At 40.5% G+C, this 26560-nt stretch overlaps 1 protein-coding gene across 2 annotated transcripts; it reads right to left on the bottom strand.

The window, feature by feature from the left end:
* Positions 1 to 54: 54 nt before the first annotated feature.
* lrrc17 (leucine rich repeat containing 17) lies at positions 55 to 25646 on the bottom strand. 2 transcript variants are annotated; one of them, XM_034862954.1, is made up of 5 exons: positions 25420 to 25646; positions 16666 to 17040; positions 15178 to 15658; positions 3418 to 3573; positions 55 to 947 (listed from the first exon to the last, which is right to left on the bottom strand). In XM_034862954.1, the coding sequence occupies exons 2-5, from the start codon at positions 16936 to 16938 to the stop codon at positions 505 to 507; spliced, it is 1353 nt and encodes a 450-aa protein (XP_034718845.1). In that variant the 5' UTR covers positions 16939 to 17040; positions 25420 to 25646; the 3' UTR covers positions 55 to 504. The 2 variants fall into 2 exon arrangements, with proteins under 2 accessions (XP_034718845.1, XP_034718844.1); XM_034862953.1 differs by having other exon boundaries at positions 16666 to 17045; positions 25425 to 25633.
* Positions 25647 to 26560: the final 914 nt, after the last annotated feature.

The raw sequence follows: 26560 nt of genomic DNA, 5'->3' as shown, positions 1-26560 counted from the left end.
TCCCCACCCACATTTTGGCCTTTCACCATGTCTGTCTAAATAAATCTTCAGAGAAAATAAAACCAATTTATTTCTAGAAAACAGGTAGACAAAGTTGTACATTTATTAATACAAAAAGACCAAAACTACTTATATCCTGAACTCAATACCAAACTGGCTGTAACAGAAAAAAATAAGAGCACCTGCAGTTCATTAATTGGGAAATTCAAGGAGATGTGGGTTGCAAGAAGAAAAATCAAAAGCTCCAAAACAGCTCCAAACAATATGAAATTCAAATTAATAATCTTTTCCGGAAATGTCCCAAAAGTTAGTTACCCACAGGTGGAAAATGTTGATTACTAAAAAGACAAGCAATTTTGTCCCAAAATTGTACTTTTATACAGACCACATTTTTAATATGGACATCAAATCACTGAGTCTACCTTTATTAATCCATTCTTCAGCCTCTCCCCACTCCTTTGACCTCTATACTAAACCACACCAGTCTGCTGATCCTCCTCCATTCTAACTCAGCCTGATGATCTCAAACGTGTTGGGCTTCTTCTCTGTCAGGGGCCGAGGCAAACGCTCACCCTGCCCATCACCCATATCCACCACCCCATCCAGTGCCTCATTGTCCGTCCCCCCTTGTCCTCCCTGTCCTGTATCCATCCCTCCAGTTTGTTTATCAATGGGACATTCCCCATTGTAGGTCTTGACATAATCCTCGACGCGCCAGCCCCTGAACTCCTGTGGCTCGGAGCAGATCAGGCCAGTGTAGAAGACGCCAGGGTGGTGCTTGAGCCAGTAGATCAGGTAGTGGATGTTGTAGTCGCAGATCCAGGGGTTGTTGTCCAGCGAGAGCTTCCGTAAGAAGTAGAGGTCCTCAAGTACGCCGTACTGGAAGTAATGGAGGCTGTTGTTGGACAGGTCAAGCTCACGGAGGTACAGCTGGCCTGCAAATGCACCTGGGTGAGGAAGAAAAGGGGATCATAATAAGATTGCATCTCATACTGCTGCATGAATAAAAAAAAAGGTTTACAGCTTTACTTACAGCTGCGTATTTACACATGCTGCAGACCCAGAGCAACATTAGTATTACCCTTAAAATAGTGTTTTTCTGTCCGCCTGGCAAATGTGTTTTGTCGTTTCAGGGTCAGGACAGCAGCAGATCATGGTCACAGGATATGTTTCTTTATATGTATTTTGTCTTCTAAACTATGTTAAAAATTACACACTTAATTAATTTAAAGATTATTGGGCGACTGCATTGGCATATTGAAATAAATAAAAATTATTCAAGTGGATTAAACAGGTAAACCCAAGACCACTTGATGTGAATTGTCAAGTTTTGATGTTAAGACAATGATAATTACTTCGAGCTGTTTGCTTTCTAGCTGTCATGTTGACTTTGGACATCCGGACGTTGATAGTCTGTGTAATGGGACTGTGAGGATTGTTTCACGCTGTCCACAAGCCTTGGGCCTTGCTTTGATCTTAACAGTGCGGAAGAGAAGAGGGGAAGAAAATGGAAGGAGGAAGAAGAGAAGTAGGAGAGTGTGGAACACATTAAGGTAGAAAAATATGGTGAGGATAAAGATGTCATTGTGACGGAGGCATGAAAATAAAAAATAAAATCGGATGCTGGGGACTATAATGTAAGACTTCTGAAATCTCTGTAACATAGGTTACTGTCACTGCAGTCTCATTATTCAACCATAAAGATGGCATAGATAGAGGAAACTTTAGAAGAGGGAGGAAGAGGGATGGAGGAGGCCCCTGTTTTCTCTCGACTCATGAGATTCATGAATCTCCCGATAGGGCTGCTCTGCATTTGCCTTTTTGAGCTACTATGGCCACAGGAAGCCAAGTGTGCTCTACTTCCAAGGTATTTTCCCAGGAACCGAAATAAACTGAAGCAATATTCTTTGTGAATTATATTCAGTTTGCAGGTTCCATCAGATACTCTTGGCATGAGAGGATGCTTGCTTATATTCTTGCGACTTCTTGCAACCCTCTGGCCATGAAAACAAATTCCTTAATGACCACACCTCCCTTAGCTAGTTGGTGTGACGTGTCACTTCCACAACGATTTTTTTGTTCCATCTGTTCTTCGTTTCAAAACCCACCATCCTTTAAGACTGCTGTCAACATTTTGTCATGGAAAAAAGCAACCGAAGAGCTCTATATAATATAACATACTAATCTCCAAGTATTTTAACCAGCACTCCCCCCAGGATTGCTGAGGCTAATGCTTAGACTCTGTCATCATTTTTTCCAGCTTTAGTGCAAATGCATTCACAGTCTTTGAGCTAACAAAGAAACCAACAGAATTGCATGAAAACATAACCCTTGTCCAACTTTAGCTGAGGTGATAAATTAGGGATTTACCCCCCAGGCTTGTCCCAACTCTAGGCTGATCTTCTGATGAGTTCGGAGTTCAAGATGGGTGTGTCCACACATTATCAAGTTATTAGCTATAGGAAAGTGTACTAAATGGACCTTCAAATATACTGTACTCTCCTCTAACTGTTAAAATTGTGGTTTTGTCTATCTTTGCAGACCACAGCGTTCTGGAACAAACGTCTGCCAAAACCAACAACGCAAGACCAATACAAATAATCTCTTACTAATAGCCCCAGTGTGCCAGAGCCTTTTGTTTGTTTGCTTTTCACGTGAAGGAAGAAACATAAATGAAAAGGCAAGAGAAAGGGATTCTAAACAAGTTCAAATTTACATGATTAGAAAGAGCAACCATGATGAAGACCATGTGTCACAAGTTCTCAGAATTACACAGAAATTCTTTTTAGTTTCTAAATAGTCTTGGACACACTGGGCCAAGCTGCAGTAGGTTGCTTACATGTGTTACAGGGTAATCATGAAAACAACCAGGTTTTGATAAAGGATTTCCCTGGGCCGGAAGACATGAGCCCAAACATCATTAGCATGGAGAGGGTAATGAGTCCACACTTTTGCTAATTCTGCTGAGGCAGAATCATTATTCAGAGCAGATAATCTACTTCAGTATAATTAATCTTTTGAACACTAAATCATCTTGTGTTTCCAAAACCTTTCTTTGATCTCTAGCTAGTAATGAGAGTCGCATATTTGGTTATTTGTGTTGTTAAAAGGGCCAAGTTTTACCCATGGGTAGGTTGCTTTCATCAGTAATTGTTAACGGGTAATTTAGCAGATGCAAAAGAACTGTTGAGAGAGTAGTTTAACTTTTGAAACTGTCTGTTGACACTGTTATGTAATTTTAATGAACACCTGCCTGCCAATCAGAGAGGATCTATGTGGCCATTGCATATAGCATTGAAGTGGCCAGGTGTGTGTGTGTGTGTGTGTGTGTGTGTGTGTGTGTGTGTGTGTGTGTGTGTGTGTGTGTGTGTGTGTGTGTGTGTGTGTGTGTGTGTGTGTGGAGGCGGGGGTTGTTACCTGTGTCTATACGATGTAGGCTGTTGCTGCTAAGGTTGAGCATTTTGAGGTCTTTGGACAGCAGGAACTGTTTGGGCCTGAGATGTTTGATGGTGTTCCAGGACAGATCCATCTTCACTATGTCGGATGGCAGGTCAGACGGGATGTCATTCAAATCTGCAAAGAAACATTAGTTCTTTAACTGTGAAAAGGTGTCTGGAACAACAGAGTGGGGTTTTGTAAAGACTTTTAATGGTGAGAATGATACACTGCAAGAATTTACATAAACTTTAGCACAACAAATAAAGGTCCATTCCTGTATCCCTGCTGATAGGTATACAGCACTGAGGCAGATGTGCACAATAATTGAAATCAGAATACAAAGTGCAACACTCCAGAATCAGCAGAAGAGCTGGAAATGTATTTAGTCTGCAAATGTATACGTTTTCAAGATGTTGTGTGGGTTGTATTCAACGTTTAACCTTTCCAAGATGGAGGCTAGTGTGACAGCATGTATTACATTATTTCGATTTTTTTTTGCCTGGAATGAGTGTTTCCAATGTTTTCAGCCTTACAAAAACATATTTTCTAACCTTGGAAGAGGGTCTTTGAAGACTCAAATGTATGAAACAGTGATAGCCACGTATTCCCATTTTGATACCAGATCCTCTCTAACAAAAGGCATTTTTATGGATTTATAGTTTCTTCCCACAGAGATTAGATTTGTTTCACCTGTCAGTCTGGAAAAATATGCAAATTGTATTTATTGCAAGTCACATCTGCCGTGCCAATCATGATGCAGCTCTGTTTAAAACTGAGTAGGTTGCCCCAGCAACCTGTATGATCAAAATGAACATGGGTGATTGTTTTTGATGCAGTTTGCTAAGAGGTTGCAGATGGCAGGAAACGAGTGTGTTTAGGCATTGAATACTGATGGAGATATAATCAATATATGCTTATTTTTCTGTGAAATCACTTTTATTTTGTATATTTTGTGTTTTAAAAAAAAAACGAGAGATTGTGTATGATATAGTGTGTGGTTGTGCCTTTCCTGCGTACATGCATTTGGACTAGTTTCCTGCATGTATTTATTTACATGGACAGCATAGTTTGCTCAGAAGTATCCTTTGTTCGCTTTTATAGAACAGATGCCGCAGTCTTTATGCACTTTACTGCCACAGATGTTGCAGTTAGTTATCGTGGAGGCATGTTGCCATAAATCATCACTGACTCTAAGGAAATATAATCACACACAGGACATACATATACAGCATGCACACAGATGTAGCCAGTGAAGTAAGGAAATGTAATAATTGTTCAATGATGTGATGCAGTGATGGCCGAGAAGTGTGCAGCAGGCAGAAACATTTACAGAAAACAGACTTTGGAGACTCTTCCACAAGTTATCAGTCCTCCACAGTGAGAGTTTGAGGTCTAAAGGGAATCCCATTCTGCATTAGGTGTACATGTGTCTGCAACTTTTTCCAAGATTAGGAAAAAGTTGAAAGAATGCTGGCATTCTTACATCAGACTCAAATTCGCAGGCTTGTGAGAAATCACACGACAACCTTTAGAGTCAAAAACAGATCATCTCTGTCCTAGAGAGATACATCTGTGGTCTTCTGTGTTTTTACAGTGAATGGGGAAAATCTCCTATACTACGTAATCAGTAGTGACAATAGGCTAAGTGGTGCCTGTGATCAGTAGGACCTGTTTTCTTAAAGCTGAGCCAAAGATGGAAAGATTATCTATTCATTATCTTGATTTGCTATGTTGCTTATCCATTCCATTTTTCTATCGTTGCTTCCTGGAGCAAAATTTGTGTTCAGGAAGTCCAACATTTTATCAGGAACCTTCATGGCAGGGCTTGGGATTTTTCAAAGCGCAAATCTTTAATGTAAAGTGTTTGGCTCTTTCCTACTTTAACATCTGTGCCTCCTTAGAGTGCACTCCCGATGGAATAAACACACAAAAAGAAGGAGGGGAGAACATTTCAGGAAAAGCAAAAGGCTTTCATTCATAACTGTTTTTTTTTACAGAATCTGCTGAAGTCATTATGTTGGTGCACATTTGAACATCTGTCCCTTATGGACTTGACTGTCGAAAAAATAATTGTTTGTGATTTGCTACTACCTGAGAAACACTCTGTGTGTTTCGCCTGATGACACCTCTGCTATAAATGTACTTTGGACCTTTATTACATTTCTGAGTGATGTCACAATGTATTTAACTATAGCACCTGCTTTATGTCAAAGTGCCCGCTTTGATTTACTTTCTGGTGTAATTTAGTCAGTCATTTGCCATGTAGGCCCGTGCATTAGAATAACACATGGGTAACCCATTGCAGCAGTATTTGCATAGTTTGAACAAAGCAAACCCATTTCCACAATTTAAAAAAAGTTCAGAACATTAATCTGGACATCTGATATCCTTCTACAGAGAGTGTGGGTTAGCAGTGCTGATGTAGAGACGTGGTGTAGAGAAAAAAGTAGGCGTATATATATATATAGGAGCAGGTGGTTCAACATGTTTTATACTGTTTAGACAGTAGAAAAGGAAGCAGTAAATTTTACACAGTGCTGGCATGATTACGCCAGGGTCAACTGTGTGTGGAGCAAGAAATGTTTGTGGTTTAGACACACACCTGACAGGGGAAATAATTATTTGTGTTTTGTTTGATGGTTTTAGGTACTAGTTTGCATGGTAGCATTAGTTTGCAGTGAATGTATAATATATTATATTACCTTTGAACTTCTTTAATGAGAAGTCACTTGCACCTCAACTGCTTAACTGCATGGAGCTATAATGAAAGCAAAGGATATATATAGCAGTACAGTTATGTGTCTAACATGATGGTGTTAATTTGAAAAGAAGGTAAAACATAGAGTCAACATTAATTGTCTTCACTCGACCTTGTGCATTGGAAAGTCCTGGGACGACACAATCTTCGGAACATACTGAGCCATACTGAGAAATCCAGAGAGAGTTTTGTAGAGCTGAATATTAATTATTAATTAGCTTTGTGGCAACTCATTTGGACGGACGTTCATTAATATCAAAAAGTTACGCACCAAAGATTTAAGCAAAATATGGGATATTTCCAATCAATGACATTTAACATATGTGATGCAATAACCTGTCAGCTCTCCCTATAATTTCCACCTTTGCTTCTAGGCTCTGGATCTTGCATGCTGTTATATTTGGGCTTCATGTAACACACTACTCTAACTCTCTGTCACCATTCCGACAAAATATATAGATGCAGAAGTGAAGCATTTTTCAAACATGCTTTCAACTCTGTTTATAGGAAATATCACTATTACAACAACCAGATTGCTAACAGTCGTGTCCCACCTTACAATGATCTTGAGGGTTTAAGTCATGTTAAGTTTATTACTTTAATGCTTTATCTCACAGTGACAACAGAATAAACAGAATGTAGAATTGCAGAATACGTTTCCATGTCAGACCAAATGGGTGTACATTAATGCTACTTTTACTTTTCTTCAGTATTACATGTCCAAACCTAGCATTTGTAGTTTTCAGCACCAACCGATGCTGACTCAAGTGACATCACTTGAGGAAATGTATCAGACTTCATGCAGCTCCCTCTGAAGCCATAGAAGGCTTTAAGTGACTGTTATAATCTATGATTATACAAGAAGTTACGTCTTTGTTAATAGAGTTACACACATGTAAAAACTCTGAACTACCCTTTTTTTCTGCAAATCGTGGGCCGAGTACAAATGTTTCTTTTTCTCCATGACATAATGACAACAATTACATGGGAATGAAAAAATAAAGAAAATAATCAAAACACAATAAAACAATTCGCATCCAAAGTACATCAATCCAATTTTTAGGCATTAAATATTGGAGGTAACTGCCAACTTACTACAATATCATAACAGTTTAGTAGTAATTTTTATCCCATGGTCTGCTCTCATAATGTATCAGTAACCCTTTCACCTTCTTGTGAAAAATGTCTTTGGGAAACTCTGAACCACAGAAGTTGAACATCCGTTGAGTTTGATAACAGCTTTAAAATTCCCAGTGTTTCTAGGACCTTCAAACTACTGCAGGAAAGCTTCTTGGCACCAGGCAGTGTCTGCAGCTTGATCCTGCTGTTATTAAAGAGTGAAGTTTGATACGGTCCTCTTTCTCATTCATGCTCTTTGCCTCTTTGTCTAATTGACAAGTTGGAAGATTATTGTTTTCTGCTGACTAACTGCCCGCTTGCTTCCATGGAAATCCAGGGAGACCCTGACATAATATGTGTGTGAGCGTTTGTGTAAGTGGGAAGCAACCAACTGACCACATGAGTCACTTAACTGCTGCCTACTCAAATGGTCTGATGATTATTTTGAGGATTTATGTCACTTCGGAAACCAATGATTTCTTGACCTCATGAGCACAGTCGTGAAGAGCATAGAATTAGGCCAAAACAATCAACACCACCCTGTAGATGGGTGTTTGAGCAACGTCATGAGATATGTATAGAATAACCCAAACAACAATGATTTCGAAGGGAGACCAATATGAAAAGCTGGTCTGGTAATAATCTGATACACCAGCACCTTGTTCTTTTATGCTAACATTACTTTTGAATGCTAACGTTACTTTGTTAATGGCAATGTAACTTTTTATGCTACCATATTTTGTGTTATGCTAACATTAGTTTTTGAATGCTAATGTTACCTTTTTTTATGTTAGTGTTACTTTCTTTATGCTAAAGTTAGTTCTGTTTTAATTTAAGTTAGCTTAAAGCTAATTTTCTCCGGCTAGTTACCTTTGTGGAGTCTACTCTAGTGGTATCATCGCTCCTATAGCTGCCATTTCTCACTGGAATGGCATACAGCCTGTTAGCTAACCAGCACTGACAAATGCATGGATGTATTAAGAGAACGGTCAGATGTCTATGATAAGGTGCCCATATTTCTCAGACAAAATCCGGGGACATTTTCAGCTCACAAGCGTGTGTACCTCCAAAAAACGTCATGTTTAAATTTTTGTAAAACTTAAAACGGGGACACTTGACCGAGCTGTTCTCATTAGGGGCTGAGCCCCCCAGGCTTGTTTCTGCAACAGATCACCAAGTATCGTATACAATAAAAACTATTGAGGAAATATTCTCCTTTGAAATTGATGCAGTATTAAACCAGATCGCTGCAGTCGGCAGCAGAGAAAAAAGCTACAATGGAAGTTAATGGGACAATTGTCCAGCTTGTATTTACATTCATAAAAGTGCAGGTTTTGCTACCGACAGGCTCAGATTATTGTTGTCTGACAACATTATGGAAAAGATTTCTAAGGAGGTCGACCTTTCTGTTAAAGATAAAACATAAAAGTCCCCGAAATTGCGTTTGCTTAACCCACCAGACTCCATGTTAATAATAAGTAATTTTAGCATCGTAAAATACGGCTTCGAAAACATCTATGAGCTCTTGGCAGCGCTGGCTCTGGCTGTCTTGAGCGACTATTAGCTACATTTGGTCAGTGTTGTCTTTCTTTCATTCCAATTTTGGGTCTGTCAGTTACAGTGAAAACCGGGGACATAGCCAGCCGGGGACAGGTCATCAAAACTGGGGACTTTACCCAGAAACTGGGGACGTCTGGTCACCCTAGTCCATGAGCTGAGTTAACTCTATGAGCTAAGCTAACTCTTTTACATCAAATGGTAACATTTGTGTTTAATATTCATATTCATATTAATATTTAATACATGGTCCCTTCAAAATAAATAAAATGTCATGTGCCATGTAGTAGAAATATAGCTTACAAATTTACCTCCAAACATTTTATTGGTTTACATTAAATTGCTGTGTACATTCTAAAAACTCTGGAAATATTTAGTCAAAACTGCATTTCAAAATATTAGAGGTATAGTGTTTAAATTAGCTTCAGTACAACTTCAATTTTAATCCAGGGTATATGCTATTTAGGGAGATTATAGTGGCCACTGTGCACAAGAGGTTTAAACAGAATTTATATGAAGGCACATTTTTATATAACCATATACACCATATAGAGTTACACCATAGTGTAACTCTCAAGTCAACATCCTTTCTTTAAGAAACACAAAACTCCCATGTTAACTCTAACCACTCTGTGTAGCATGAGAATGAGGTGGAGCCTGAAATCTGCTGTGGTTCACCTCAGAGAAAAAGCCTCAGAGAGGAAAGCATGGAGACACAGGAAGTTAGTAAGAGAGAGAGAGATGATGGGAAAATAAATGGTTTGGAAACAGATATGTTTCTACTCTGCCATGGATTTTCTAATTCTTGCCCCCCACTTGCTTTCCAGTCCCATGTGAAATAAAACCATGTTTGTTCCATCCCCATACCCTCACGTTCCCCCTTTTCACAGTTTGTTTTCACTTAGGTGTAACTTCTTTGGCTTCAACAACTTCTTCTTTTTGACCACTACGGCAGCCCTGAAAGGCAAGGGGAAAAGTTTTTTGGGGGCATTCCGCTGTCCATGAACAATATCTCCTACTTAGGTGATACTATCTCTTATGTATAGGGTAAAATTTTAGTTATACAGGTCCATTACAGTATGTTAAACAGTAGATATGTGTTGTTAACTAAGGTAAAATCTTTTGTTTATGCTGCTTTTGGCTGAACTTTCAATTTCCTTTGTATCATGCAGTAAGAACTTAGGCACGGCTTTCTTAAAACAACCAAATTTAGAAGTGAAAGTTGAACTTTAGGTTTTGGCCATGAATAGTAGTTCCTAAGTTTAAGTTGTACAGGTTTTGAACTTTGGTTTTGGCAGATGGGATGTCTGAAAAACATTAGTTTTTTACATTGCCCTTTCAGTGCTTCCATAGACCACAGTCATTCGGATGACATTTGTCAATTTTTCCGTGTGGGTTAAGTTCTAACTGCAGCTAATTCCCTTTTAAAGCGTCTTGCAATTACATTGAAAGCTGTGCAAGGCTGGACTAGAAGGCCTATATTTACAGCAAATTTGATTCCATGTCTTGTAGCCTGTGTTAAAATCTAATAATGCATATTCCTAATAACAATAAATAAATGAAAGGTACCCTCTGGAGACCGCAGCATTATGGAACAATGTTTTTAGAAATGGGCCCTTTTTGTTTGTGGTGTGCACATGCACAAGATCCCTCATTACATGTGTGAGCATGTGAACAACTGTTAGTTTCCTTCCTGACAATGGTATCACGTTATTCCAGTAATTGACAGTTATGTTAGTAGTTTGACAAGAAAGGCAAAGAAGAAGAAAATGAGCAGTAGTGAACATGTTTTGTAGTCAATGTAAATGTAAAGCATAAATAGTGCTCAGATTGTTGAACAGAAAAAAGGGAGGAGAAAACACAATGTGTAAATCAAGGCTGAAGACCATTCTTTTTGATGTTTCCTTTCTTTAAATAATTGTTAATTCTCTAGACTGAAGACGCGATGTTAAAACTGTATGACAATCTAAATAAGCACATAAAGAAAGTTAAAGAAATGACTGAAATTACATGCTTTTTTGTCCAAGTTAAAATTGGCATAACTCCCATATACTTTGACACTCTGGGTTGTGGCTGATATTTTTGGAAAGGTAACATTCAAGTTTTTGTTACAAGGGTGATGCTAGGCCCTACTGACACAGAGTTACAAAGGCACAAAGGTACAAAGTTTTTTTTTTGTCCAAGTCATGCATCTGTAAAATTACTAAAATACACTGCTGTGCACACAGGGTGAGATACAGACAACACAAGACAATAGCCACATGTGTCAGCTTACTACAGAAAAAATCCAGAAACCAAAAGACTCCAAAACCTTTCTACAGATATGTCTGTGAGTTTTTGTTTTTTTTCCATTTAAAAAGTTCAAAGAAAAAAGCCCAAAAAGTGCAAAACACAAAACTTCTCAAACACAAAAACACACCGACATCAATCACACACATACTTGAAATAACTATACACATAAACATATTGAAATTGGTCAGGGTGTGAAATGCAATAAATAAGGCCCTGTTTTTGCTTTGACACAGCTACAGTCATCACAGGGTAAAATATTACTGTAAAGTTTGGTCTCTATGGAGTCGTCTTGTTATTGGCTAAAAACGTGGGAGGGTCTCATAGCATGGAAATTTAACAGGTCCATGCAAATGTCGATCTCCTACACGTGGGTCTGACATCCCTTCATAGATATGATTTGTTTCCTAGGCTCCAGTGAACAGACTGGCTCATACAAGGTATGTAGACCTCAGAGAATACATTGATTAAAAAATTAGATCTCCAACTTTCTGTTTTATTCAGAGGATCAGAAATTTAGAAAATTACAAAATTGCGCCTGGGCTCCAATTATTCAATTCAGCAATGATATTCTCTCCCTCGTTCCGCATAGCTATGCCCCCCCCCCCCCCCCCCCCCCCCCCCCCCCCCCCCCCCCCCCCCCCCCCCCCCCCCCCCCCCCCCCCCCCCCACACACACACACACACACACACTCGAGCACAGCAGCCAGGCAAGTTGATGTGTCCCTTCCAAGTCTTGCATAATCAAGCCTGTCACAATTCGAAGCAGAATTGCTTAATGTCAGATGACATCTATAATAATAGAACTTAGTGTTGGATTTTTTGACAGTTTTCAGTAGGTATGAGGAGCAATATGAGAAATAAAGTTGGTAATCACTGATCATTGTTTAGGCACATTAGGCTAAACCATGTTAAGCTTTTTCAAGTTCTGAGTTTAAGAATGCCTGATGTAAGGATTTCTTCTTCATAAAACATGAATGAGTCATTGTATCCAGCACTTCTGGAAATGTACATTTCAAACCAAACTGACGCACATGAGCCTGTCTATGTTGTCTGCCCCCCCCCCCCGTTCAGTCCAAAGTTCATCTGTAAGAAGTATTGCACTCGTCCACAAGTATAACCTAAATTCTCAACAAGATTGCAAAGTATATTCTCGTAGTTATCTAGCGTCAATATGACTGCCCTGAGTCTTCTTGAATGCCCGCCTGAACACATCAGACACACCTATGATGATAGTCAACCAATCGTTGGTAAATAGGTGGAACGAGGGAGAAAATATCATTACAGTATTGAATAATTGGAGCTCAGATGCAGTTTTGTAATTTTCTACATTTTTTAATTTGTTTTGCAGAAAAAAAGTGAAGAATTGGATATTTGAACATTTTTTTTCTGTTTTTCCAAATGTCCGTTTGTGCTTTGAAAATTGAAATGATATGCGTTACACGGACCAGAAGGGGGGCGCGATTCAAAGTCCGGAAATGAAAACCTTTTACCATTGAAATTTTGTCTAGAAACTTCAAGCTTGTGAGGCGAACAGCTTGTTTTTAAGAAAATGGCTTGGATATTCCATTTCCTTGGATTGTTGGTGAGGTATGAAAAAAGTTTTTTGAGGAAATGTCACCGCTGTGGCACAAGGAAAAAGGTGTGAATGCACACTCGAGTCTAGACACTAAACTTTATTACAGTTGTGTAACGGCTATAAATCATCTTATGCTTTGTGTGTGGGCTCAATTGATCATGAGAGGCCAAGCTTTCAATTGTTGTGCCGCGAGAGCGTATATTTTAAAGGTGTGATGCTTTAAAGTTATAAAAACTTTTATGAGTGGAGGTAACAGCAATACATCCACTCATAAGTGTAAGACCGGTGGGACCGGCCCGTTCTGGGTATGGCAAGAATTGCGGGTGGATTACGTTTATTGAGCAACGGCTCATACATTGGCCCATACTAGCAGCCTAAAATCTCATATTTTATCTCCCTTTATATTTTTAGTTTTTTTTAACTGTTCTTTAATGTTTAATTTCTTATACTGAACTGTAACTTAAATTCTCGTATTTTATCTGTTTTTAATTTCTTAATCGTTTTAAACTGCCCTTTAATGTTTTATGTAATTTTGAATTGCCCTGTTGCTGAAATGGGCTATACAAATAAAGCTGCCTTGCCTTGCCTAATGATACAATCCACATGTGATTGGATTTTACAATGATTGACAGCCAATACAACCAATGCTAATAAAACTAGTGAAACCATTGTGCTGGAATGCAGGGCAGTGAAAACAACTAAATGAAAATACTGCAAACCTTATCAGCCTACAGTGCAACTATGTGTGCGTCTTTGCAAATTAAAAGTACAGAAACCACGTATTGAATGTCACGCATAACAGCTGTAGTGTATTAAACAACAAACACACATCACATATCACTTTCATGGTGGGCCATGGTTTAGGAGGCAGGATGTGGATAGTTATTATCAAGCATTAAAAACAGAGGAACCTTATAGTGGTTCAGATAAAGGAGTGATTTATAATTTTACTGCAGAAAAAAAAAGCTTCCTCGTGCATTTACACAACACAGACGTTGCATTGTGTGGTTTTTCTAGTTCTTTCTGTGAAAGGCTTAACCTCTCCATTTATAAATGCATTCAATTGCTCATTTAAATCTGGGGGCCCACTTGGTCTGAAACACAGACAATCTTTCATTTCAATGTGTTGACAGGGGATGCTATTAGGGCATCAGAGGAAGCAGAAGAAGACAGAGAGAAAACAGATAAAAGGGAGAATATGAGAAGGCAACTAAGAAAAAAAGAGCCCACATAAAAGTGATAAAAACTGATCTGGCTGCACAAATTCAGAAGATTCTTGCCTCAAGTCTGTCTTTGAAAAGCAACATAGACACATTATTATGTATAACCCTTTATGATAGCAGCCTCATAGTGACATTTTTATGCAGAGAGAGAACCAGATGTGAAAACTGGAAGAGCTGCCAGAAGCCCTCCCTATCCCTTCTGATGCCTGCCTATTTCCATATTTTCTGCCACTTTCTAGCTATGCTGACTCAGTGTTAAAACTGAAAACACAAATCTGTTGAGATGCTGGTGGCAATTACTGCCTTCTAAAATGTCTTGTAACACAAATCTGCGGAAAGTTAATAAATGCATGACTCTAATTAGATTACAATACACATGCTGTGTTTGGAAAAAATACCTGGCAAGGGATTGGATGAATTATCTATCGTGTCCGCCGTTGTTGTTTTGAACGAACAGTCGCAGCATCACACACTTCTTTTTTTATTTTTATTATTATTATTTTTGGGGCATTTTAGGCCTTCAATTGATAGGACAGCCGAAGACACAAAAGCGGAGAGAGAGGGAGGAATGACATGCAGCAAAGGGCCACAAATTGGAGCCAAACCCAGGCCCTCTGCGCCGAGGAGCAAACCTCCACATATGGGCGCCCAGCATCACACACTTCAAAACCACACCAGCTGCCAGTAGCTCCTCACCAGACGCTGATGGGTTCGGTTGGCTGGTAGTTTAGACACAAACAGATTACTTGAAGCCTTACAAGATTTTCTGATTACTCAATAATCGTAATGTCTATGAAACAGCTGTTCATTTGAAAGAACAGACTACGACCAGCCCACAGCCCTAATAAAACAAATCCACCTCTGCTTACTCGGCTTCATTGTAACCTAAACCAATTATTGTGCCCAATTTCACTGCAAAAGTAGACACGACTGCACGGAGAGTGCTGAGCAGACCTGACAAATGTACCTTTTATACAAGATTCTACTCTGCCAGAGCAGTCTAATTGTTGTTATTGATACGTTTGCCATGAACATTATTCTTTTTCATCACATGTAAGAAGAGAATCTTCAGCTAACCACACGGCAACACTGGTTGATTGCACATGGGTTTGGCTGCAATCGAACAGTACATGTTATATGATGTTTATCTGATTATGATTGTAAACTTGACATCAGACTTAAAGATTACAGAAAAACAGAACTTGACAGTCTCACCTTTGTTGCTGCAGTCCAGCAGAGGTTTTGGGAACATGTAGGTGTGGCACATGGACGGGGCCTCTGGTTTTTCTTTGATTGGCGGAGGCTGTCCACCTTCTCCGCCCGCCACTGGTTCGTGGGTCGCACACAATGAGTCCACATTCAGCTTCCTGAGCTTCTGGCCCCTCAGCGACTGGGGCTCCGCACACTTGCCATAGTTGCCTAGGTTGCGGTTGCTAGGCACCTGAAGGGTCCTGACCAGGCTGTCCAATGGGCAGTGGCAGCTCCAGGGGTTGTCATAAAGACGGAGGTAGGTGAGGCGTGGCATAGGGAGCAGGACCTCCTCGGTGGCAGTTTTCAGTCCGTTGTGCTGGAGGAGCAGTGTGGTGAGCTGGGAGAGGCCGCTGAATGCCCCGTCCTCCACCATGGAGATATCGTTCTGCTGGAGGTCCAGGCTCTTCAGCTGGGTGAACTGGGAAAACATGTTGTCCCTCAAAACCTAAGGGGTGGGGGGCATGAAAACTGTTGGTTCATAAATATATATAACTCAGCTCACTTAAAATGATGTCTGTCTCAAGCAAATGCCTACAGAGCTTTTACTTTCCATGTCCGAGAATATATCATAGCTCCATAGCTGTTAAATAAGTTCACAAGCAAGGTCTTAAAATACACCAGTGTTGTACTCAAGTTACCAACGGAGTCCGAGTCACGTCTCAAGTCCCCAGTGTACAAGTCCAAGTCCGAGTCACCGTTACCTGAGTTTGAGTCCAAGTTAAGTCTTGATTCCAGAGAATAGCAACTTGAGTCAGAGTCCTGGCACTCCATCTCTACCAATTACACATGGAAGTAGACAGAAACTTCATGCAATTTCCGAGTCCTGATTCATGAATGCTTGCGTCCAAGTCCAAATCCAAGTCATCACCGTGCAAGTCCAAGTTGAGTCACGAGTCCAGAGACTAGCAACTCAAGGCGGATAAGTACTCCATCAATATCTATCACTGAGGTGTAAAAACCAAACATTGAGCTCAAATTCACTAAAAAGTTGGGTTGAGGGAGTCAGACGATATTTCTCTGTGTATAAGTCACTACAAGCAACACCTTTCACATTAGACGTAGTCATTTTACCCATTGTTAATATAAACATAGAGAAATATTCCAACTTTAAGGCTTAAGCTTTTATACTTGAATTGCAGTTTTTATTATTACATATTTTTTGTTTCGTAATTCTATACAAAATACAACAGGGACAAAGATTCAGCTAAAAATGAAGTCCCACATTATTCTTTCCCTTCCTACTCAATATGCTTTCCGTACAATAACATCTAAAAGTCCTATCAGATGCAGGACCCTGGGACAAAGTCAATAGTCTAACTTGTGTCAGTTTAGGGGTTCTTGGCAGGTGACAGGTTTTGGTAACCACTGTCTAAGACCACCTGCTACAGTCAATTTACATATCTTGGCTCTTTTTATAGTTGCACAGTGCAAGTGGACATTGTCTGTGTGTACCTGAATCTTATTTCTTGCCAACAGCAGGTGGTGAATATCTTTAGGCCAGTCCTGCCTCACGGTGGTCAGCTGCCTGTCCTGGCAGTCCAGGTACTTCTCTCCTGCCTCCATGTACTCCTTACACTCCTGAGTTTGACGTCTCATCACTCTGGCCCTGCCTCTGCCCCGTACATGGCCCCTGGTGCCCCTCTCCACAGCCCCCGACCGAGGGCCTCTCCGGAGTTCAGCTGACCGGAGGAGCAGCAAAAAAAGAAGGGGAGTGAGGAGATGCATGATGGGAGGGGAGAGGAAGGGAGGCCTTTCGGTAATCAGGTCAACCTTGGAAGACTGTTATTGGAGGATTGGTATGACAGGACACGGGGAGGCCGGTCACAGCTGTGTATGAAGAGAAAAACAGGGTTTAGAGAGGTTCTAGAGGTTCAGTATTTGCATCTCTTTGAGGGCTTAAAAATTGATAAGACAGAGGTACAAGGTTCCATAAAGGTGCATTTATTCTCCTACAAAATCCATTGACCATGAATTCAAACTGCTGCTGATGTATGTTAATGTACATGTCCTGTTGCCCAATTCTAAAAAATGTTCAATGAAAGCATTGGGACACAAAGCAAACGTTGGTTTATTTTTCATTGGGGTTAAAGTCAATCACCACCCAAGGTCCATTGGGTAAGCAGGCAATGCTAGACTGGCCAGCAACACAAAGCAAAGGGAGGTGTTTTAAGTTGAAAATGTTGGGTATATGTCTGTAAGCTCTGTAGCAATTTGCCAAAAAGTAGCTCAAGTTGAAGTTGAAATGTTTCTTCAAAGGCACAAAGTCACGTAAATTCTTTCAGACAGTTTCTTATTTACAAAATGTGCTCACAACCAAGCTACTAGCTAGCTTACAAGCGCTGATACAGATACAAAGTTGCAAAGAACGTGATCAGACAAGTGTATCACAGGGGATAAAGCCACAGTGCACATGTAACAAAATGTCACAATGTTCAGAATTTTAGAAGTGTGTGTAATTATAATTGTGGGACAAAAAGTATGAACATTTCTAAGTTCTCACACTGGGAAAGGCAAACGTAAATGTCAAACAAAAAAAGCAGATTGGGAAATTGGTGGAAAACCAAAAGCTGAACAGAGACAAGAGACAGTTATATATTCTGACGGAGAGATTTTTAGAAGTACATAAGTGAAGAGAAGCAAAATTGTATTCACAAATACAACCAAATGGATATGTCTGAGTGGCATGACCAGACATGCTGTCATTTAAAATGGTAACACTGCACATGTTGAAATAATTAGTGGAGAACGAGAGGAAACTTTTGTTTTGTTTTGTTAACTTGTTATAGTTTAAAATGTGGTTATGGTAAAATGGTGTTAAAGCCATGAATGTGTTCTACCTTCAGCTAAACAGTCTCTCTCCAACTCTTTTTTCCAACCAGGAGTCATGCCAGTTCATGAAATGGTCAAGTTATTTTGATTTATTGGTTTGTGTACAGGTCAAGTTAATGTTGTTTATTTTGTGTACAGGTCACAATTTTCAAAATGCCATGACACTGGGCTGCTCTGGGGGACGCAACAACGGGGAAATAAAACGGCACACGCGGGACGGTGACAACATCTCGCGCCTGTGTGTAATGTGTGTAATAACAACAGTTAACAGAGTGTAAATTGTAATTTCCCCTTGCGGGACATGTAAAGTATACATTATTATCATTATTATCATTAATTAGAGGGGCTGGTAGATATATTGTGTTCTTGTTCAACAGAGCCAGGCCAGCTGTCCCAGTTTCCAGTCTTTATGATAAGCCAAGTCAATCAGCTGCTGGCAGTAGCTTCATATTTAACAGACGAATAAAAGATTGCTATCAATCTTTTCTCTCCACCAGAAAGCAAGTAAGCGCATTTCTCAAAAAACTACTCTTTGACTTACTGCCCTGTGTATTTTGTCTCTCTTCCTTGCAGCCTTGCTGTCTCACCATCTGTAATGCCAAACTGGGAAATGTGAAAACTCCAAGACTGGAGATATTAATATTTTTGACTTAATAGTGATTAATATTAGTATTTTTTTTTTGGCACATATCAACTCATTTTGGACTCCCTGCCTGCTGACTAGGTGAATTATGTGTGTGTGTGTGTGTGTGTTTGCGTGTGTGTGTTTTTTATGGTTAAAAAAAGTCATTCACGGGTCCTTTGTGTAAGTAGAGGCAAAAAAGCAAAGTCTACAGGTCTGCCTACGCAGCGTACACCGACTCACACACACACACACACACACACACACACACACACACACACACACAGACTGTCCAACTGTGGCAAACCGCAATACACTAATTACAATCTTCCAGTCTTTCACACAGTGGAACAAGCCCGTCAATGCAGATGGTGTCGTTCCATTGTGAATAACAGACTGGGCATGTTAGCTAGCTACAGACAGAAACAGCTGATAATTTACCGGGGTCGGCACTTTTCAGTCCATTGAGCTCTCTTCAGCTTGCCAACTATCACTCGCCTCAAATGAAGCAAACATGAAAGTTGGATTTCCTTCACTGCAGCCGTCACATGCAATAATACACTTCTAGTGAGCTGTAACTCCAAACCCAACAGGAACTGAATCTGTTCCTATGACATATTCTTATGTCTGTGTTGCATGATTGTGCAGCTGATGAGGGACATGTTTCAACACAAGGCAATACTTTGGCCAGTCCAAACATCAGACTAGACATGGAAAGCATGGAAAAGTGTCTTGAGTGGATACATACACATTGTCTCTCTCTCTTTCTCTCTCTCTGTGTTACTGCTTTCTGTTAAGTCATTTGGTCTGGCCCAATTTGTGTACGTACAACACTGCGATGCAAGTGGTCCTGTGCAGCTCAGTGGGTAAAAAACATGTCACAAACACTGCAAGAATAACAGGTTTAGCTCAGAGCAAACACACTTCAGTACAGTGTAGGGATGTTGTATTTTTTTTACATTTGAAACAAGCTGATGAAACCAAAAATAATTTTAACATTTTCTCTCAACTTATCTTTCGTAGTAAGTAATACATACACACAGTAATACATTCTAAACAGTACAAATGTAAGGAAAATCAAACAATACAAAAGAACTAAAGATGAAGATGTTTTGAATGTGCAATTTAAAGGAAGATTTCTTTTATAAAAAGTGGCCAGTGCAGACACTGGCAGTTGGGGGAGGGGGGTTACCAGCTGTTTATCCAGAAAAGTCCAGCTCTGCTTAGGAAACTAAAGCCACGGTTATGGCCTATTATGTCCAAGACACATTCCATCTGGGACTATAAAAAGCCCTCTCAGGCCAAACACCCATCCCTGCGGTTCACCTCGTGCCCATACCAGCTCGAATTAGCCCTTCCAGTCTAGTATTATCTCCCTCTGTCTGTAAACATCAAGCAGAAAGCCCTCAGAGTTTCAGCTACGTCCTCAGTGGTATTACTCTAAACACCATGCAGACTGTTTTTTGCTGCCATTGCCATCTGTACTGAACCAAAAGAAAGTTTGGTCTGGACATGAAATATGGTAGCAGTATGTCTCTTATTTTGGACAATGGAAATTGAAGCCTGTAAGAAGAATCTGAGGCCCTTTTGAAAAAAAGAAAAGATGGTAGCTGCTCTGTTTTTCCTCTGTGTGCATGTGTAAACGTTGGCATTTAGCTAAAGGCACAGCTTTACAGTTGCTCGTAGTCTCACAGAGCTGCTTGCCTGGCAATTTTTGTCATTTTCAATGCGGTAAGCTACACAGAAAATAGCTTCCAATACTATCTGACATTTTTACATGTTCACCAATCTAGTTTCATCATTCAAAAGTCTTAAGGGAATGCTTAGGTAGGCCTTTTTCTTGAGCTTTATGTGAGAAGGTGCACTTGACAAATGTTCTTTTCATTGTCTGAAATCCAAATGAAACAGACCAACCAGACTGAAAAAGTGGGTTACTTCTGTACATCAAATGAATGATGTCATCAATCATATTCTAGCCGTCAGCACTTTATGTAGTGACGCATTTGGCTGACAGTTTTATCTGTCTGTTCACAGTTTTAGTAAAGGTCCTGCCTAAAAGTTAAAAGCCTCACGGGTCACTCTGTTAACAGTGTGTTGTTTGGTTTTCATACTGGGTGGTAATTATTAGACATTTTATGTTTTGTTAACATTGCTGGCTCAATTTTCAAGATAACCACATTAGGTGGGCTTCACAGGGAGACCACACTCACACAGCAGTGCCAGTAAACTAGATATGTGATAAATGCACCTGTAACAATGAGAGGGTGATTATGTCATCAGTTGTGGTAGAGATTCAGTTTCCAGCGTATATATGAGCAGCCCTATCATTGTGTCTGAAGCTGCTGAGCAAATGGAATAATCGTTATTTGTGTTAAAGCTTTCCAATGGCTTTTCAAACCAAAACAATTTGCGAGTCATCCTTTTAGACAAGTAAGGGACAGCAAGTACTCAGCACAAGTGTGCTTTCAATCAAAACAAACCACTGAAGAAATGTTTAAGTCCGTGGTGTTTCTCTTTGTGGAATTTGTTTTGGTCAGCAGTGTGCAGGGAGTCTAGACCTACAGTATAACTCATCTCCAGCTGAACATCATGTGTCTCCATGCTGTACCAGCTTCTTAGCTTTTATGGGTACTTTTATCTGGAACTTAAACTCCTCTTTCATTCAGATTCTTGCACTCTTCACCTAATTTTGTCATTTGACGAGGGTAGCTGCTCTTACTATGTGAAGGTTAAGATACAAATGTCAATGGTTAAGTTACAGGAGCACACCGCCTACCTTATGTACATATAAAACAGGGTAGTGTTGCATAATGAAGTGCAAAGTATAATTTGAAATGGTAGTTTGGCAGGACTTCAGTGGTGAGAGGAAGTTACAGCACTCTTTCAAATAACCAAAAGTCAGAGCGCAAATGAGTGTTAATGATGTGGGGGGGGGGAACTATACATGGCACACACACACACACACACACACACACACACGTATACACACACACACACACACACACAACTGAAAACATATAACTTTCTATTTGAACTGTACATTTATGCAGATGTAGGTAAAGAAAGGCAGTAACACACAAAAGAGACACATGTTGACACGTGCTATGTCTGTTTATGTCTGCAAGCTCAAATTGGTCATTTGGCCTCAGCAGACCAGACAAAACACGACAGGTTGACCTCTAACAACATCACAACCCACCTACATCAGGATGAGGCCGTGAGAGAAGAGACACTATCTGACCTTAAAAGAAATAAAGATAGAGGAAGCACACATATTTAAAAACACAATGTTTCAGACTGAAAAGAACCTGAAACCAGAAGGAAAGTCCTAAAGATCAGATTGATGTCAGAAGCTGAACTTGCATGGAACATAAAATAACATGTCAGCTTATGGAAAACTCCCCCGGGCAAAGGGAGAGGGATTTGTTTGATTTCAGGGGACACCGTTGTGTTTCTGTTAAGCCAAGATTTTTTTATTAAATCCTATCCAACTGGAGCAAAAGCCAAAAGTACACATTAGCAGAACAGGAGACCTTAGATTTACTCACATGGGTCAAAGCACAAAATCCTTTTAGATTTGTCTAGATTCCTGTCTAGTCTTTACCTTTATTTATATAGCTTTGTTGTCTTTTTTCTTAGCTGTTGTGTCGATTTCTGTGTAAGCACATGGAATCAAATTCCAGTCCAGGTTTCAGGCTGAGCAATAAGCAAGTTATAAAAACTGCAAAAAAACATCTTACTCCACCTTTGAAAACACAATGTCACAGCCTCTCACCCACAAAGCCTCACGTCTGCACTATGTCTACCTGCACTGGCCGCCTGTAGAGGCTCTCCATGCTCCAATAACAGTGGACTGGCCACTGGGGAGGGAAAGAGCTCAGATCTCCAGAGGAAACTGTTCACAAACACAAGTGGCCACTGTGTTACAGAGAGAAAGCGAGAAAAAGCAGGGGAGGCTCCAAAAACAAGAATGAGCCTTTTCTCCTTTGCTACTCACAGAAATATGTCAAAAATTCAGCTGAAAACGCGGGAGCAAGCAGAAAGTCAGTCAGTGGGTCATCCATGCTGTTAATTACAGAAAGAATCAGTGACACAGAGATGGAGGGTAACAAGGAGCAAGAAGGTTGAGGGGGTTTTCCCATGAGAACAAACCTACCAGCAAGCTGACAGTACTTTGTTTCCTTTGGGTTGTATTTCCTTTATGTGTGGATTGCACATGTGCCAAAAGGTCTGTGGCTTGTTACTATGTAACAGACCCGCCATCCAGCTTTGACAAAGAGACATAGAGGAACACAAGGAAATAATTACTGTGCAGACTATGGGAATGTAAAGAGAAGAGAAAGAAAAAAAAAGGTCTAACCACAGGACCTGAATCCCAAACAAGAGGACGAGACAGGGACACAGACAGACATAGACTTTGCACGTAGAGAGAGCAAGAGACCGAGAGAAACCCTCACACATCCCTGAGAGCCTAATTGAAACCAGACACGTTCATTTCTGCAGAAAAGGAGGAGAGTCAAGAGGGGTGTAAAGTTTACAGACAGAAAATGGCACTTTTTCAGTCAAGGTCAGAAGTGGTGAACTCACGAAAACAAACATCAGAAGGAGAAACTTTCTGGTTAAGATAGTCCAAATTTGTGCCTTTGTGTGTGTTACTTACACAGAGAAAACCATGTTCTCCCCTTCTCTAAAGCAAGAAAACGGCAACTAGAACCCTCAACAAAGGTCACTGACCCATGCATGCATGTTTCTGAGATCAAGCAGCCTGTGTGTGTGTGTGTGTGTGTGTGTGTGTGTGTGTGTGTGTGTGTGTGTGTGTGTGTGTGTGTGTGTGTGTGTGTGTGTGTGTGTTTGTGACAACTGGTCCACATTCAGCTGACATTGTGCAGGCATCAGTGTGGTCTCCCCCTCCTTGGCTGTTTCTTATCATGTTCTGAAACTGCTAACTACGAAATATTACCTTGGGGCCGAAACGTTTGAGATTTATAAATTCTGGGACAGATGAACTACATTTATTTTTTTGTTATGTTATATTTCATATCACATAATGTTTTCATTTTTCTATACTTTTCCGTCTTGCAAACAGCTTCATCCGAATGAGGGAGTTCAAAAACTGTCATGGAATATTCAACAGAGCTCACACACACATGCTTGCACACACAAACACATGCACACACACACACACACACAAACACATACACACACACACACACACACACAAACACACAAACACACACACACACACACACAGACACACCCACGTCTTCCCTCCCAACAAGCTATGTCCATTGCTCTGTATTGGCGCCAGGCACATCTGCACCTTAAGCACACGTGCAGCAGGAACGACACACGCTCACACTTTATGCATAACTCTCCCTCTTACTCTCTCTCTCCTCTTACTACAAAAGGTTCCACTTAAACTTAACTGCGGCAAGCTGAAACAGCAGAAATTTAAATAAAAGGGGCTCTCACACTGTGTTATCAGAGTAAAATGCAAGTCAAGCGTTTTCTCTTCCCCTTTTTGTGTTGCAGGATTCCAGAGGGAAACCACACGTTGCTGTGCTGTGTGCTGCATGAGGCTAGAATTTTACTCAAACTCACACAGGGGCATGTAAATCCATGTGCAGATGTACATACAGCTGCACCCACATGCATACAGACACAAAAAAAACTGAAAGCATAAACGCAAACTGTGCAGGAAGTTCTGCAGCACTTCTGGCTGCCTCTTTTGTAATCTTACCCGTAATTTCTTAAATCTGTTAAAAAAGAGCTGTCTGATAAATCTCTTGAATCACAGCTAACACATTTTAACAGGATAAAGAGTTGGCTATGTATTCAATGACCATGAGTCATTTTGTGGGCATGACTTTCCAGAGCTTCTTACAGTACAAAGAGGGTCCAAGTGGGTAAATTAACCCCACATTTTGGCATAAGTGGTGCTTAGTTTTACTCTGTATGTGGAGCTTCACGTTGAACTAATGGGCAAATCACAGCAGTGTGAGTGCATTTGTGTTATGGCCGGTGCATGCAATCACCGGCCAGTTACATAACAAAAGCCGCAAGGAAGCATGTAACATTGCCATTTAAATGTTATCTTTGCTGCAGGCTTGCGTCAGGGTACATTGGCCCTCCATGAACTTGGACAACTCCAAATTAGAGCTTTGTAGTACACAAAGACAGCTTTATTCAGCAAATCCTCAAACACTCAGCTGGAACAAGGTGCAACCTACGTCTAATTAATACAATTATCCCTTGCTTGTTTGGAGGGTTTGTCCATTGATATCTGCACATTGCAATTTCATCATTTGAGTAGAGTTGCTGCATTTGCTGCAACTTATCTCAAATTACATACAATTAAACACTAAGTGAGCTCTCAACATGACCAAGTTGTATTCGTTCTTTGTCTATGCATACAGAATGCCTATAATGTCTAAGAAACAAGAACAAGAGGGAAGTCACACTTCTTGTAAAACCTTCAATGAAGAAATAATCCTATGGTTGATTATATTACATACTCTGAACCTAATATCCCTTGCACATGAATATTAGAATAATATGATGTGGTGTTTAAGCCTTCAGTGAATCATATGTAGTCACAAAGAACTAAACTGTGGTGCCAAACAGTACTTGCCAAAACAAATCCTCTTGCATATTCACTTCTGTATCAGGGAGGGAATTGAGGGTTTGCTGCTGCTTTCAGCTGAATAATCTTTTGTAGATAAACACTTTGTTACAATATGAAGGCTCAGTCCTACCGTTGCAGGAAGAGAATCTGGCCCGGGCTCGTCCAATAGGACCTGCAGATCTCCGGTTGGTCCTGCGTCCCCGGCTCCTAATCCTGTCATGAGCGCTGTGTCTAAGCCAAGAAAATCTGCCTGGCTGCCTATAAACTTAGAGCCTGGAGTGAGGGACGAGTGACTGGCTGCTTCTCCAACCTCTCTCTCTCTCTCTCTCTCTCTCTCTCTCTCTCTCTCTCTCTCTCTCCCCCCTCCCCCCCTCTGGCTGCCTGGGCTGAGTGATTGACTACTGCCAGCTCCCTCTCCCTCTCTCCTTGCTTTTCACCCACTCAGCTGGATCGCACTGAGACTGTGAGGAGAGAGAGAGTGAGACTCTGAACAAAGTAAAGCTAGCTTTCAAAGTAGCCACAAGGCTGTGTTAAGCATTACACACACACAAACACAAGAGAATTGCAAGAGAGAGAGCGAGAGAGAGGGACAGTGGGGGGATGTAGATATTAGCAGCTTTGTTCCATAGGTTCAGTTGACGACCAACATCTGACTTTGACATCTGCTTCAGTGGAAGAGCTCACCTTTGTTAATATGCCTTGAATGATGCTGCCCTATTGATGCTGCATATTCAGCAACACTTTTCTAAACAATTTGCCACCCATTGTCTGTGCTGCACCACTTTCCAGTAGTGCAAGAGGTGGAACCAATCACTTATACAGCAATGTATTCTGCCTAGCTACTTTTACTATTACGTGGATTAAAACGACATTTTGTACATACATTCATGGTCCCCAGATGATTTGTCTCACTATGCCAGACCCTCCTCCAAAGCTGGCTGAAGGAGAGTCTGGCTACTCCACACAGCATTCAGGGATGGGAGGAAAACCTGCTCTGGTTTAATAGCATTTCTCTAAACCAATCAGAATCGTCATGGGCGGTGCTAAACTCTGCACAGAGCCGCTACAAAATAGCTGTGCGAGAGAAAACTCAGATTGGACAGATAGTCTTGCTAGCTGTCTGGATTTACCCTGCAGAGATCTGAGGAGCAGTTAACCATAGTCCTCATATATCCACCAAATTAAAAATTCTAACACAAAGAAAGCGGAAGGAAATAGAAAATACATGCATCCGGCGGAATTTACTGCAGCACCGGAGCAATCCCGAAAGT

Source organism: Etheostoma cragini, chromosome 23, assembly GCF_013103735.1.
Source record: "Etheostoma cragini isolate CJK2018 chromosome 23, CSU_Ecrag_1.0, whole genome shotgun sequence".
NCBI lineage: Eukaryota > Metazoa > Chordata > Actinopteri > Perciformes > Percidae > Etheostoma > Etheostoma cragini.
Note: the sequence above shows the minus strand (reverse complement) of the source record. Positions and strands in the feature narration are given on the sequence as shown.

Coding starts and splice junctions, on each gene's coding strand:
- lrrc17 (XM_034862954.1), bottom strand. CDS start 16,938: ATGCATCTCCTCACTCCCCTTCTTTTTTTGCTGCTCCTCCGGTCAGCT. Junction 15,659..16,665: donor TGGCAAGAAATAAGATTCAG/GTACACACAGAC, acceptor CCCACCCCTTAG/GTTTTGAGGGACAACATGTT. Junction 948..3,417: donor CCTACATCGTATAGACACAG/GTAACAACCCCC, acceptor TTCCTCACCCAG/GTGCATTTGCAGGCCAGCTG.